At 39.8% G+C, this 16,237-nt stretch overlaps 1 protein-coding gene across 1 annotated transcript; it reads right to left on the reverse strand.

Annotated features, from left to right (window-relative positions):
* Nucleotides 1-1,643: 1,643 nt before the first annotated feature.
* On the reverse strand, nucleotides 1,644-2,719 carry LOC110612577. Its single transcript, XM_043957138.1, has 3 exons — nucleotides 2,536-2,719; nucleotides 1,964-2,451; nucleotides 1,644-1,878 (listed from the first exon to the last, which is right to left on the reverse strand). The coding sequence occupies exons 1-2, from the start codon at nucleotides 2,644-2,646 to the stop codon at nucleotides 2,056-2,058; spliced, it is 507 nt and encodes a 168-aa protein (XP_043813073.1). The 5' UTR covers nucleotides 2,647-2,719; the 3' UTR covers nucleotides 1,644-1,878; nucleotides 1,964-2,055.
* Between the last annotated feature and the right edge of the window lie 13,518 nt (nucleotides 2,720-16,237).

The following is a 16,237-nucleotide window of genomic DNA, read 5'->3' on the forward strand; positions in this document are numbered from 1 at the left end:
GTTTGTATATGGTTTTTGAATTTCAAATTAAATCAAAAAACTATATTAAACTATATTAAAATTAAAAAAATAAATATTGTAAGAATTCAAACGGTATTGAATTAAATTTATTTAGTTATTTATTTTAATTTTAATTTTTTTATTAAAAATCATACCAAAACAGAATTGAAATTATATCGAAATCATATCAAATTAAAATCAAATCGTTTTGAACTAAATTTATTTAGTTATTTAATTTTAATTATAATTTTTTATTAAGAATTATACCAAAATAGAATCTATCGAATCAGAATGGTATTGAAAAATTAATATTATATATATATATATATATATATATTTAAATAATTTTAATAATATTGTAATTATATTACGTTATTTCAATAATATATTTTATATTTTATATTTTATATATTTTTAATATGATCTTATAATTTATATTATCAAATTATAGGAATTTATTTAATAAATTTAAATTTAAATTTTATAAATTATTAAATAATATATAATAAAAAATTATAAATAAGTAAAAGTATAAATAAAATAATTATTTGAGAGTTATTTTAAATTTAATAAAAAATTAATTTCTTGCATATGTGTATATATTTTTTTAATTACTTTTATATTTAATGTTATCTAACTATTTTTATAAATTAAATTATTCAGATAATTTAAATACGACTCTTCTCTTAACCATTCAATAGTTACTAAAAATATAATTTAATTAGTTATTAAAATATAATTTAATCAGTTATTACAAATTTCTAATAATATGATTTAAATAATTTAATTAATTATAATTTATTCTATTTAAATAAGTTATACACTAAAAGAATTTAAGAAATTACCAATGGAAATTTCCATTGGTAAACATTGATATTCCATTATTGATATTCCATTAGTGAAATTTTTCATTAACAGATCTATGACGGATTCATTCCGTTGGAAAAATTCTCGTTGGTAAATTATTCACTAACGGAATTTGTATCCGTTAGTGACACTAACAGATCACCAATGGAAATTTCCGTTGGTGGCACTAACGGATTATCAACAGAAATTTCCGTTGGTGACACTAACGGATCACCAACAAAAATTTATGTTGGTGACACTAACGAATTTCTTGGTTAGTAATCCGTTAGTGAATAAAAATGGACACGAACGGAAATTCTATTGGTAATCCGTTGGTAAATCATAAAATTGCATTTCATACATTATGCACCTGTACCTGTACCCTGTACATTCATATACATCCATCATCATCCTTCATTATACTGGACAATAATAATATTTTAAACGTAAAAAACCAAATTACTCATTAAAATATATTTAAAACTTAAAAAATTTGTACTACAATTATAATTTGAAATAAAAATTATCAACTGGTCGTAACAAAAGATACATACTAAACTAAACTAGATAGCTCATCATCTGTATCATCATCACTGTCTATATGATGATCACCAATGATAGGGGCATCATCATGCCGCTGCTGTGGAGACGGGGCTGGAGGTGCCCTAGGAGCAGATGTCTGAGTGGATGTCCAATACCCTGTTGTGCCATCATCCTACGCATAAACGTTTGCAACTCGTCCAGCACTGTGGTAATTCGACCGTTCTCTGTCTCTAGCCGATTAATTTTATTCTGCATTCTGTTCATTGCTTCAATTATAGGAGGATCCACTGGGGGTGCAGACGTGTATGAAGCGGAACAATGAGATGGCTTATGAAAATATGCTGAAGCCTGGGATCCTAACCCATAAACTCGACTCTTTTTCTGCCCGCCAACCGCTTCGTAGTACAACTGGACCTCATTTATGGGCGTCGGCTCATTGCTTCCCTCCTGTTGCTGTGTTGCAGCCTCCTTCAGTTGTACGTATTTATCCTGCATTATAAATTTAAAGTAACGTATTAGTAAAATAATTTAAGTAAATGAAAATTGTTAATAACTACATTTAATATCAACTTACATAAATAGCTTTTGACCTCGCATCAACAAACTCCTCTGTCCCCTTTCTCTTATGTGTGGCCTCAAAAAGCTCATGAGGATGTGGTTCTCTGCCTAGTCTTTCTCTCTGTTACCAATTATAAGAAGTGTAGCATTTATCATCGAAACAAAATATTTATAAGAAGATAAATATAAAATAAAAATTTTTACTAATACCATCCTCCGCTGGTGGGTATACTGTGAAACAGATCCGCATGCGTATCTGAAAATCCCAGATCCTGACCCTCCAGCCTCACTGCGCCTATTGACAGAAAACTTGTCACACTTCTCTTTGTATTCAGAAGTGTTCCAAGTTTCCTGCCACTTCCTCAAAACAAAATCTGGTGTAGCCAGATTCTTCGTCTTCTCTTTCCTGATTTCCCACATTAAGCCCCTGTATCTCTCAGCTGTCTTTTTCTGCCATGCAATTTTGACCAAGCTGTCAATTGCTTGGTCCCATATGAAGTATTTCTGCAAAAAGATTAAAGTATATGAGTAGGTAGTAATTACTCATTTCATATTATATGTCAAAATGCTAAAAGAATTACGCATCACCTTGAATTCTTGCCAAAAAAACTCCTTGGTGTCATTTGGCACTGTCTTCCAACAGTGCCCTTCTGCGACCAATCTTTCTTTTAATATCAGAGTAATCCTGCGACTGCACATCTCCGACGGATGTAAACTACATGAACAACCGTGAGTTAGTATAGGGTAACATTAAAATTAATCGTAATTAAGAAATAATTAAGTATTACTTGTTATTAATGAGTGAAATGGTCTGACGGATGTAAACTGTAATACCCGGCTAGAGTCCGGCATCGGAATTTCTGTCGTCCGGTAGAAACCAGGATGTCAGAATTCTCTAGATGGGTAGGATTTATGTTTTTTTAAAGTAATGTAGTATGTTTTCATGTTTTAACGTTAAATGGAACTAAGAAAAGCACCAAGGAAGAAAAGCCAGGTTCGGCCGCCGAAGGAAAATTTCGGCCGCCGAACATGCATGGCTTTCGGTTTCACGTTAGGCCATCGAAGGTGGTCTGGCCAGCCACCTATAAAGGCCCTCAAGCGGTGGAAGGATAAGTATTCACTTTTCTTTCACTTTTCAGAGGTGAGACCATCTCTTTCTTGGAGTTTCTTCATGTTTTCATCAATCTTGCCAAGTTTTGATTGGTTTTAATGGTATTTTGAAGGTTTTGAGCTAAAAACCCAAGATTTGGAAGTTTGGAGAGTTTGAAGGAGAGTTGCTCCATATCTCCACGTTGGGATCGTTCATCTTCTTGTTCTCAAGAGGTAAGTGAAGATCCTGAGCTTCTTTGTGTGTTTTTATGAAGGTGTTATGAGGTTTTGGGGAGAGTTGCATGAATAGGGTAAAAAGTGAGTTTTTGGTGTTTTGTTGATAAAAGCATGTTCATGTGTTATGTGTTTTGTTTTGTTGGGGTTTTAAGGTAGTTTTTGACCCCTTTGAGCATATGCTTAGGTGTATGCATGTTGAGGAATTGAGGTGTTTGAGTTGGGGAGAGTTTGGTGTATTTTGGCGTGAGGCAGAGCAAGGTTCTGCCTTGCTGATGAACCCAGCTTCGGCCACCAAAGAATGGTTCGGCCGCCAAATGTGCTGAGGAGGTGACTTCGGTTGCCTAAGCTTGCCCCCGAGCTTTTGGACTTTCGGCTCTGGAGTAGAGTTTCGGCCGCCGAAGGTGCCGCCGAAGGTTAGAGACTTTCGTCTCTGGAGTGCCTGTCAGCCCACGAAACTTGCCCCCGAAAGGGTTCGGCTGCCGAAAATAGAGGTTCGGCCGCCGAAGGTGCATGTGTTTCAGCTCTGGAGAGGACTTTCGACCGCCGAACCTGCTGCCGAAGGTGCCCTGTCCAGCTTTCCTTTACATGTTTTGCATGATTGTTTTCAGGGTGTCTAAGGGGATTCTTGGGGAGGTTTATAGAGGTATTTTTGGGCTAGTTTGGTCCCTCATTTGAGTCCATCTGTGTAGGCACAGACCAGAGGAACCAAAGAGAGCAGCAGTGAGTACTGCTTCAGAGTTTGCTGAGTCAGTCCAGAGATAGCCAGAGGTGAGTGGAACTAAACTTAATTCTTTTAATTGAGAAATGGAATGCTTTTAGCATATTTCATGCATCATGATTATGCAATAGGTTGATTTCATTAGAATCCACAAAGATGTTGCATTGCATACTTATTTGTTGATGTGGGTGAATGCTGAATGATCCAATGGTTCCAGACAGGAAGTCCAGGTGCCCAGTCTATGCCCTGGCAGGTATAGGAAAGTCCAGGTGCCCAGTCTATGCCCTGGCAGGTATAGGAAAGACCAGGTGCCCAGTCTATGCCCTGGCAAATGGTAAGTACAGGTGTTATATACACGTATACATATACAGTACAGGAAGACCAGGACCCCATTCTACGGCCTAGCACGGAACAGATACTGGGACTATGTGGTGACGGGTTTACCCTTGATGTGAATTGTCTGTGATATGATACATTCCATAAGAGCATGTTTTAATGACCTGTTTTACTGTTCTACTCACTGGGCTATAGAGCTCATCCCACTCCCTTAACTCCAGTCTTGCAGGTTCAGTGTATAGGTTGTACAGGGGAAGATCAGCAGAGTACAGAAAGAGTAAAGAGCTTTGTAACAGTATAGTGTGGACATGTAATAATATAATGAGATGTAAAGAGATGTAATAGTTAGAAATAGAATTGTGCTTGATCCAGTTGTTCTGTAAATCTTGTATATACATGGTCTGTTTATGTAACTGAGTTATGAACATGTGAAAAACCAGGCTTAACAGGTAAGAGTTAACCCATCTAGAGCAAGCTCTAGTCAGGGGTACAGAGTACAGAGATAGTACATGCACAGGTTAAGCCTTGCTCCAGAGAAAATTTTTTATTTTCACAGGTCATGTATGAGATTTACAGGTACCCAGAGAGTATAGCAGGCTTGCTACGGGTTCTGGCGGCCTTAAGCCGACCTGAATCCTAGCGCCGGTGGCGGTCCGATTTTCGGGTCGTTATAGATTGATATCAGAGGCCAAGGTTCAAATGATCGGACCTATAGAGAGAGTGTCGGGCTCATAGAGGTTAGAAGTGGTCAAGCACAATAGGAAATTGATCAAGCATAATTTAGCCACATTTTTATGATCTTTATTATTGTTTATTTACACATTTTTCTAGCTTAATTTTTGTTTTTGTTATGTTTTTACAGAAAAGGAAGAAATTGGGAAGTTAGAGAAAAAGTGAAGAAAAAGCTGGAAAAGTGATTGGGTCTGAGTGATTTGGCCAAATCACTCGCAGGAACTGGCCAAATCACTCGAAGAGACAGAGACAGAAACTGGACTGAATCCCAAAAAGCGATTGGGGCAGATTGAGCAAGTAATTTGCCCAAATCACTCGCAGAAACTGCCCAAATCACCTTGACAGCAGAAGTTGACAGCAGAGCGGGAAAAGTGCAGAAATTAGAAATTCGAATTATCAGAAGTCCAAATCTAACTCAATCACTACCAACATAATTCCAGGAGCCACGAGACAATTTCTCACCTAAGGAATTCCTTTTACAATTAAAATCCACATCCAAAGAGGAATCAAAGACCAAGTCAAGAAGGGATTTCAAAACCCTAGATGGATGAGATTCTCCAACTATAAAAGAGCAACCTCCAAATCAGCAAGAGACATCTCTTTCAGCATCTGCCATCCTCGGAAATTCTCCAGCAACACAGCAGAAACTTTCCTTCTTTCTTTTCTTCTTTATTTTTGTATTTTAGTCACCATGAGTGGCTAAATTCATTATTTTCTAGTTGAAGTTGAGAATATTCAGATTTGTGATGAATTGGGAGGTTTAATACTCCATTGTTGAACTCTTGCTTGTTTCAATATTTATGCAATCTGATCTTTTCCATAATTATTACTTTGCTTTTAGAATCAATAAGGGCCCATTGCTTTTAAATTGCTTAAAGTGATAAATTGTTTGAATGATTTAGGTCCGTAATTGCTTAAATTGTTTGAACATAAATATAATCAGTTGCATAACCTAGCCTTGACCACGCGGTTGGCAAGGATAGAATTGGGTTTCTCTAAGTCTTAATGCGATCAACGGTTGTTCGATGCTAAATGCCCCAAGGACGTTCCTTGGCAACTTGTTGATCAGTGTTTGATTAGCGAACATTTCCTAATAGAACTAGAACTAAGGAGGAATTTGGATTGTGAGAAGCGTCTTCCACAACCAAAACTGATTTATTGAAATCAAATAGGAGTCTTTAATAATCAATGATCAATTCTGAACAAACTGAATTAGGCTCACACTTCAGCTAGAATCTCTTTGCCATTGATATTCTCACTTATTTAAATTATTCTTCTCTTTTGCTTTTAGCTTTTAACTCATCAAAACAAACCCCCCTCTTTTACTTATTTGTTATTACTTGCCTTAGTCATTATTAGGAAGATACTTGGTGTCAATTCCCTGTGGTTCGACCCTATTGCCACTATCTGCAAATTTATTTGTTGATTGATAATAGGTTATTTTTGACGGCTTCGACAACCGCTTATCAAAAATTGGCGCCGTTGCCGGGAAATTGATCTAACTAACGTATTTTCCCTTTATGACCAGGTCTGGCCGTAAAGACACTCTTCTTTACGATCCGGAGATTGAGAAAACCGCCAAGAGCTTAAGGAAGCAAGCAAATTTGAGGAACCAAGCCTCAAAACCATCTTCATCAACAACTCCACCTCACAGACCACCTACTGCCCCTGCTGAAGAAATTTCTGTACCAGCAGAAACTTCCATCACTGCACCTACTACTATTGAATTTGCACCAGAAACTGAACTTCTGGTTATGGCAGAAAATCCAGCAATGGCAGCACCACCTGCTGCACATGTAGAAACTGAAATACAAGCTGGAAACGCGCCCATCCAAGCACCCCAGCCACGGGAAAGAACTCTCAGAGAGTTAGCTGAACCAACAGGAGATCAAGCACCCTTATGCATTGAATATCCCCTATTGACAGCACCATTCGAGCTAAGGACAGGACTGATTCATCTCCTTCCTAAATTCAGAGGCCTAGAAAATGAAGATCCTCACAAGCATTTGAAGGCATTCCACGTTGTGTGCTCAACCATGAGACCCTAAGGCATTCCAGAAGACAATATCAAGCTTAGAGCCTTCCCTTTTTCCCTTGAAGACTATGCCAAAGAATGGCTATTCTACTTGCCACCCGGATCCATCACATCATGGGCTGATATGGTAAGAGCATTCTTGAGAAAATTCTTTCCAACCTCAAAAGCCATAGGCATCCGTCGAGAAATAAGTGGCATAAAGCAAAAGCACTCTGAAGGCTTGTATGAGTATTGGGAAAGGTTCAAAAAGTTGTGCACAAGCTGCCCTCGGCATGATATTTCTGACCAATCTCTCATTGAGTACTTCTATGGAGGTTTGCTACCCTCAAAGAGAAAATTTATTGACGCAGCATGTGGAGGAACAATTGAAAAAAAATCACCTCGAGAGATGAGGGACTTAATTTCCTCCATGGCTGCAGCTTCTCAACAATTTGGAGACCAAGAGCTGCCAACAAGGAATGTAAATGAGGTGAGTAATTCCATTTTATCATCCCAACTTTCTGAACTCACCAATGCTGTCTGTAGCCTTGTTGTGAGTCAAACCCAACAAGTCCAGCAGATTCAGCAGCCCAAGCCATGTGGAATATGTGCCAACAACCACCCAACTGATCTATGTCCTTCCCTTCAAGAGGAGGACCAGCAAGTCAATGCTGTTGGAGGTTTCAATGGGCAAAGAAAGTATGATCCCTATGCAAATACTTATAATCCAGGTTGGAGGGACCATCCAAATTTTAGCTATGCAAGGGGAAATCAATATCCAAGCTATCAGCAAAGGAATCAAGCTCAAGCTGCACCTCAGAACTCCAAAGTACCTCTTGAAGAGATTGTGCAAAATTTAGCAAATATTGTGCAAAGTCTTGAGAAACAAGTGAGCCAAGTGGCCACTTCAATGAGCAAATTTGAGTCTCAAGGAAAGCTACCCTCCCAAACTGAGATAAATCCAAGACAAAATGTTAGTGCCATCACATTGAGAAGTGGAAAGGAGTTGCAAGACAGTAGGTCTGAAAACTTGCAAAAACAGGCCATGGAGGAAAATCTGCCAGAAAGTGATCAGGGCAGTTTCTGCGATCGATCTGCCCAAATCACCTGCGGTAATCTGCCCCAATCGCTAGAGAAGGCAGAACTTGATCTGCCCAAAACAATAGATGAGGCAGATTCCAGTCAGAAGCAGAAACAGCCACCAGCAGAAAAATTCAAGGTACCTCCTCCCTTCCCCAAAAGATTTGCAAGGTCTCAAAAAGAAAAAGAGGAGAAAGAAATACTTGAGACCTTTCGCAAGGTGGAAATCAACATTCCCCTACTTGATGCTGTAAAGCAAATTCCAAGGTATGCTAAGTTCCTCAAAGAGCTATGCACCAACTGAAGGAAACTTGCTGAACGTGAAAAAGTGAGTGTGGGGGAGTGTGTCTCAGCTGTTATTCAAAGAAAACTTCCAGTCAAATGCAAGGATAGAGGGATGTTCGCTGTTTCATGCAAGATAGGCAACGTGGGGATAAAGAAAGCCATGTGTGACCTTGGAGCTTCAATCAATGTCATGCCCCTCTCTATTTTTAATTTATTGAATGCAGGTTCACTAAAAGGCACCAGCATTGTAATTCAATTGGCTGACCGATCGATTGTCTATCCCAAGGGAGTGCTTGAAGATGTGTTGGTGCAAGTGGACCAACTAGTCTTCCCAGCTGATTTTTACGTCATTGACATGGAGGAAGACAAGAGCAATACCACCTCTGACATCCTACTTGGAAGGCCATTCTTGAGCACAGCAAGAACCAAAATTGATGTGCATGATGGCACATTAACCATGGAGTTTGAAGGGGAGATTATCAAATTCAATGTTTATGAAGCTATGAAATTCCCTAAAGATGTTTCTCCTGTTTATGGCCTTGATGTCATTGATGACTTGAGCCAAGAAGTCTTTGATTTTGATCTAGAGGAAACACTCCATGCTGATTTGTGCAAATATGAAGAGATGGACAGAAACCGCTCAGAGACAGACCAGACAATGATGTGGGCAGATTCTGCGAGTGATCTGCCCAAATCACCCAGACAATCTGCCCAAATCAGTGAGCAGACGGACACGACAGAAGGTGATCAGCCCAAATCATCAGTGCAAGCAGAATTCAATTTGCCCAAATCACCAATGCAGACAGACACGATAGGCAGTCGATCTGCCCAAATCATCAGCGATGATCTGCCCAAATCAATCAGCAGACAGCAGGCAGAGTCCCAGACAGCAGCTGCACCAGATCTGAAGCCCTTGCCCAGCCACCTCAAATATGCCTACTTGGAAGTTGAAAATACACTTCCAGTAATTATTTCCAACCAACTCAGCAAGGAGGAAGAAGAAAAGCTCCTTGATATGTTAAGAAAACACAAGAAAGCAATTGGGTGGACCTTGGAGGACGTAAAAGGCACCTCAAGACCCTTTGGTGGAGGCTCATCTCACTAGAATCAAGGACAGAATGCAGCATATGGAGCACTTGTTGCAGCTGCTGGTGGACCATTTTTCTGCCCACAGACCAGCCACGACAGTGATTTGGCCGAGTGATTTGCCCAAATCACTTGGCCTAATCACCCACATCTCAGGCAGTCCCTTTCCTTCTCCTTATTAATTTTTTCATATTTATGTTTAAACATTGAGGACAATGTTTGGGATAGGTGTGGGGGTATTTACTGCTAGGTTATATTTTTGCATTGATTACATTATATTTTTGCTTTCTTTTTTGTTTCATTTTGCATCTTTTTGCCCCATAAACACACACCAAATTTTTTTCTTTTTTCACACATTTTTTTTCACACACACACACAGAATTTTGACTTAGCTTTTGCTCTACTTAGCATAGATAACAAGGTTAAAAGAGCTTCCTATCTCATGACCCCATTGATTATCCAACCCTTTAAACCTAAATTGAACCATGCACAGTGTGTAGCCTTTACTTAGGAAGTTTTTCTTCTTGAATTGAGTTCTTGAAACTACTATGGCCAATAGGAAAGGAAAATAAAATACATGCAATAAAAGTTAGTGTAATTCTCTTTGAGTTGATTTGCCCAAATTGATATAAAAAGGAAAAGGAAAAAGAAAAAGAAAAACTCAGCAAATCAAAAAGCACAACCTGTTCCTATGATCTAAGGCTATGAACTGAGCTGATAGTCACTTGGACAAGTGACCAACTGAGTAACCGGAGGTGTATTACCCATGTGCACCGTCGCGTAAAAAGGTTGGTGACTTTTCAAGCATAAAATAAAGTTTCGATGGTCTAAGATTATGAACAGAGCTAGTAGCCACTTGGACAAGTGACCAATTGAGTAACCGGGGGTGTATCACCCATATGCACTATCGCGTAAAAAGGTTGGTGATTTTTTCAGGCAAGGATAAAAAGTGCTGGTAATTAAAAATGCTTAAAATAGGGCAAGTCACTCTTAAGGGATTGCATTAAACCTAATATAAAAGAATAAGCATGATCAAATCAAAAACTTTCCCTTGGCCATGGTGAGCGATAGGAAACAAGGAAAGAAGGGGACAACCTTAGTACATGCATCCTACACTGTAGTGTTTCAATTTAGGAGTCTAGGGGGGCTGATTAAGTGGTACTTAGGCTCAAAAGAAAAAGGGGCTTGATTTACTAAGTTATTTACTGCTTGAGGACAAGCAAAAAGCTAGGTGTGGGGGTATTTGATCAAGCATAATTTAGCCACATTTTTATGATCTTTATTATTGTTTATTTACACATTTTTCTAGCTTAATTTGTGTTTTTGTTATGTTTTTACAGAAAAGGAAGAAATTGGGAAGTTAGAGAAAAAGTGAAGAAAAAGCTGGAAAAGTGATTGGGTCTGAGTGATTTGGCCAAATCACTCGCAGGAACTGGCCAAATCACTCGCAGAGACAGAGACAGAAACTGGACTGAATCCCAGAAAGCGATTGGGGCAGATTGGGCAAGTAATTTGCCCAAATCACTCGCAGAAACTGCCCAAATCACCTTGACAGCAGAAAGTTGACAGCAGAGCGGGAAAAGTGCAGAAATTAGAAATTCAAATTATCAGAAGTCCAAATCTAACTCAATCACTACCAACATAATTCGAGGAGCCACGAGACAATTTCTCACCTAAGGAATTCCTTTTACAATTAAAATCCACATCCAAAGAGGAATCAAAGACCAAGTCAAGAAGGGATTTCAAAACCCTAGATGGATGAGATTCTCCAACTATAAAAGAGCAACCTCCAAACCAGCAAGAGACATCTCTTTCAGCATCTGCCATCCTCGGAAATTCTCCAGCAACACAGCAGAAACTTTCCTTCTTTCTTTTCTTCTTTATTTTTGTATTTTAGTCACCATGAGTGGCTAAATTCATTATTTTCTAGTTGAAGTTGAGAATATTCAGATTTGTGATGAATTGGGAGGTTTAATACTCCATTGTTGAACTCTTGCTTGTTTCAATATTTATGCAATCTGATCTTTTCCATAATTATTACTTTGCTTTTAGAATCAATAAGGGCCCATTGCTTTTAAATTGCTTAAAGTGATAAATTGTTTGAATGATTTAGGTCCGTAATTGCTTAAATTGTTTGAACATAAATATAATCAGTTGCATAACCTAGCCTTGACCACGCGGTTGGCAAGGATAGAATTGGGTTTCTCTAAGTCTTAATGCGATCAACGGTTGTTCGATGCTAAATGCCCCAAGGACGTTCCTTGGCAACTTGTTGATCAGTGTTTGATTAGCGAACGTTTCCTAATAGAACTAGAACTAAGGAGGAATTTGGATTGTGAGAAGTGTCTTCCACAACCAAAACTGATTTATTGAAATCAAATAGGAGTCTTTAATAATCAATGATCAATTCTGAACAAACTGAATTAGGCTCACACTTCAGCTAGAATCTCTTTCCCATTGATATTCTCACTTATTTAAATTATTCTTCTCTTTTGCTTTTAGCTTTTAACTCATCAAAACAAACCCCCCTCTTTTACTTATTTGTTATTACTTGCCTTAGTCATTATTAGGAAGATACTTGGTGTCAATTCCCTGTGGTTCGACCCTATTGCCACTATCTGCAAATTTATTTGTTGATTGATAATAGGTTATTTTTTACGGCTTCGACAACCGCTTATCAGAAATCATGTCCACTAGGATAGGATGTTGCGTCCTGTCTATTTGATGCTGTGAAATGCCATGATTTATGCATGTGCCTTACTGTTATGTGCTGTTTATATGCTGATGTGCTATGATATGTGTTATTTTCCAGAGTTAAGATGAGAGAAACTCGTCGATCTGCGCGATTGACTGGAGTCCCACCATATAGTGAGAGAATAGATGCTCGTCCTCCTGCATTGCCAAGGGCAAGGTCTCAGAGATCTAGCAGGGAAGGTATGTCAATAGACCCTAGAAGGTCTGTAGACGAGAGCAGAAGAGGAACAACTAGAGGATACAGGAAGGGTACACCCAAAGGTTTGATTTCAGCCCTTCAGGCTCGTCGTTTGCTTAGGAGGGGTTGTCAGGGGTTTCTAGCTCATATGAGGGAGCTAGATAGTCATGTTAGGGAACCAGCCGCAGTACCAGTAGTTCGAGAATTTCCAGATGTGTTCCCAGACGACTTACCAGGACTACCACCTGATAGGGAGATAGAGTTTGAAATAGAATTGCTGCCTGGTACCAGACCTATCTCTATTCCTCCCTACAGGATGGCACCAGCAGAATTAAAAAAGTTGAAAAAGCAGTTACAGGAGTTGGTAGATAAGGGTTTCATCTGCCCTAGTACCTCGCCTTGGGGTGCTCCAGTGCTCTTTGTCAGAAAGAAGGATGGATCCCTCAGACTTTGTATCGACTACAGACAGTTGAACAAGGTCACTACCAAGAACAGGTATCCTCTACCTAGGATTGATGATCTATTCGACCAGCTAGCTGGAGCAGGTTGTTTCTCTAAAATAGATCTGCGATCCGGGTATCATCAGATGAGAGTCAAAGAGGCAGATGTGCCAAAGACAGCTTTCAGGACCAAATATGGGCATTATGAGTTCTTAGTGATGCCGTTCGGGTTGACTAACGCCCCTGCAGCATTCATGGATCTCATGAATAGAGTTTTTAGTGAGTTTCTGGATCACTTTGTCATTATCTTTATTGATGATATCTTAGTGTATTCCAGAGATGCAGAAGAGCATGCCCAGCATCTGAGAACAGTTTTACAGACACTAAGAGAGCATGGATTATATGCCAAGTTCTCAAAGTGTGAGTTTTGGTTAAGGAGCATTTCCTTCTTGGGACATGTAGTATCAGCAGAAGGGATTGAGGTAGACCCCAAGAAGATAGAGGTTGTAGCTAACTGGCCCATACCCACTACAGTGACTGAGATTAAAAGCTTTTTGGGACTGGCAAGTTACTACAGGAGGTTTGTTCAGGACTTTTCAAAGATAGCGGCTCCTATGGCCAAACTGACTCAGAAGAACCAGAAGTTTATCTGGTTAGACCAGTGTGAAGAAAGCTTCAAAGAGCTCAAGAGGAGATTGACATCAGCACCAGTGTTAGCTCTGCCTGTCAGTAATGAGGATTTCACAGTGTTTTGTGATGCGTCTCGAGTGGGATTGGGTTGTGTTTTGATGCAGAGGATAAGGTGATTGCTTATGCTTCTAGACAGTTGAAGAAGCACAAGTTGAATTACCCCACCCATGACCTAGAGATGGCAGTAGTTATCTTTGCACTCAAAATGTGGCGGCATTACCTTTATGGGGTTAAATGCGAGATCTTCACTGATCACAAGAGTCTACAGTACATCTTGAGTCAGAGAGAGCTGAATTTGAGGCAGAGAAGATGGGTAGAATTACTCAGTGATTATGATTGTAAGATCCAGTATCATCCGGGTAAGGCGAATGTTGTGGCAGACGCCCTAAGCCGGAAGTCACTAGGCAGTTTATCCCATATAGCAGTAGAGCGGAGACCAGTAGTGATGGAGCTTTACAAGCTTATAGAGGAAGGGTTACAGCTAGAGTTATCTGGTACAGGTGCGTTGATAGCACAAATGAGAGTGACACCAGTGTTTCTGGAGCAAGTGGCTCAGAAACAGCATGAGGACTCGGAGTTAATGAAGATTGCCAGGACTGTTCAGTCAGGCAACAGTGCAGAGTTCAGATTTGACAGCAAAGGGATCCTTCGCTATGGGAGTCGACTTTGTGTACCAGATAGTAGCAGTCTGAAGGAAGACATTATGAGGGAAGCTCATAATGCGAGGTATAGTGTTCACTCAGGAGCCACCAAGATGTATCAGGATCTGAAGAGGGTGTACTGGTGGCCAGCCATGAAGAAAGAAGTGGCACAGTTCGTGTCAGCCTGTGAGATTTGCCAGAGGGTGAAACTAGAACATCAGAAGCTGGCTGGAATGCTTAACCCACTGCCGATTCCAGAGTGGAAATGGGAGAACATAGCTATGGATTTTGTAGTGGGCTTACCGGCAGCGTCCAACAGGATAGACTCCATATGGGTGATTGTGGACAGACTCACTGTAACGACCCGGAAACCGGACCGCTACCGGCGCTAGGATTCAGGTCGGCTTAAGGCCGCCGGAACCCGTAGCAAGCCAAACATACCTCCTGTGAACCTGTTTAATCCCATACATGAACCAAAACATACATAAAAATTAAAACTTTTCTTTCATTTAAACATTTCTTTACCCAGCCTAGCCTGTGCAAGCATAACCATAACATAAACCCCTCATTGGAGTTCTCAACAAATACTCCAATGGGGTACATAACATATATCAGGCTTGGGTTACATAAACATCATAAAACATTTATCTCATGTATTCAAGGGATTACAACAGACTCTAGTCAAGCACACTATATAACTTACATTACATTACATAACATACTTTTACATTATGAATAAACCATGTCCACTTCTATGCTATTACAGAGACTTCTCTTACTCTTGCTGACTTCTCTATCTACACAGTACCTGCAAGACTGGGGTTAGGGGAGAGGGGTGAGCTAAAAAGCCCAGTGAGTAAAAAGTAAAAAACATGATATTAATTCCTCCCTTTTTAGGTATTTTATTCTTAATTTTATTATTATTATCATTTGATTTAGTTCCACACTTTTTAGGTATATTATTATTCATTTTATTATTAACATTGAATAACTTAACTTTTACTTCACATGCTTTCATGAAATGCAACACATCACATTTAATCACATAAAGGATGGTATTGTCACCATTAGTCCTCACATCTCCAAGTGCCAGGGGCGTAGAATGGGCCTCGCTGGTCTTTCTCTTACATAACATACATATCATAACATTCCAAAGTGCCAGGGGCGTAGAATGGGCCTCGCTGGTCTTTCTCTTACATAGTGCCAGGGGCGTAGAATGGGCCTCACTGGTCTTCCATAACATATCATCATAACATAACATTAGAGGACTATGGATCACCCAATAACCATCCACATCAACATCAAATTATGCAATGCAACATATTCGTGAATTTCTAATGCAAACATCCTGAACATCACATGGCATTAATGATGCATGAGTATGCTATCAGATTCATTCATTTGTTCATTCATTCATTACTTAAAAACTTAGGGAATAATCCCACTCACCTGGTGACCGAAGCTTTAACGACGGACTCTGAAAGACTATCTCACAACCGGGGGTCTCGGGTCCTCGGGTCCGAACCTACACAGGTGGACTCAAATGAGGCACCAAACAACAAGAACATAACTCTAATCATACCCCCAAAAACTTCCTAAAAACACCTCAAAACATCCCTAGAAAACATGCAAGAAAAGGCTGGGAAGGGCACTTTCGGCGGCACCTTCGGCGGCCGAAAGTCCTTCCAGAGCCGAAAGTCAGGCAGGTTCGGCGGCACCTTCGGCGGCCGAAACTCCCAGACAGAGACGAAACTCATGCATGTTCGGCGGCACCTTCGGCGGCCGAAAGTCTCGGACAGAGCCGAAACTCAAACTTTCGGGGGCAGACTTCGGCAGCCTAAAGCTGCCTCCCAAGCTGGTTCGGCGGCCGAAAGTACCTTCGGCTGCCGAACCTGGTTTCTGCCAAAGGGCAGAAACTTGGTTCCTCTTGCCCAAAACAACCCCCTACACAACCAATCATGCATAAACCTATTCTACAACAATCATACTCAAGCATACAAACTCCTAGGG

This window comes from Manihot esculenta, chromosome 5 (assembly GCF_001659605.2).
Source record: "Manihot esculenta cultivar AM560-2 chromosome 5, M.esculenta_v8, whole genome shotgun sequence".
Lineage (NCBI taxonomy): Eukaryota > Viridiplantae > Streptophyta > Magnoliopsida > Malpighiales > Euphorbiaceae > Manihot > Manihot esculenta.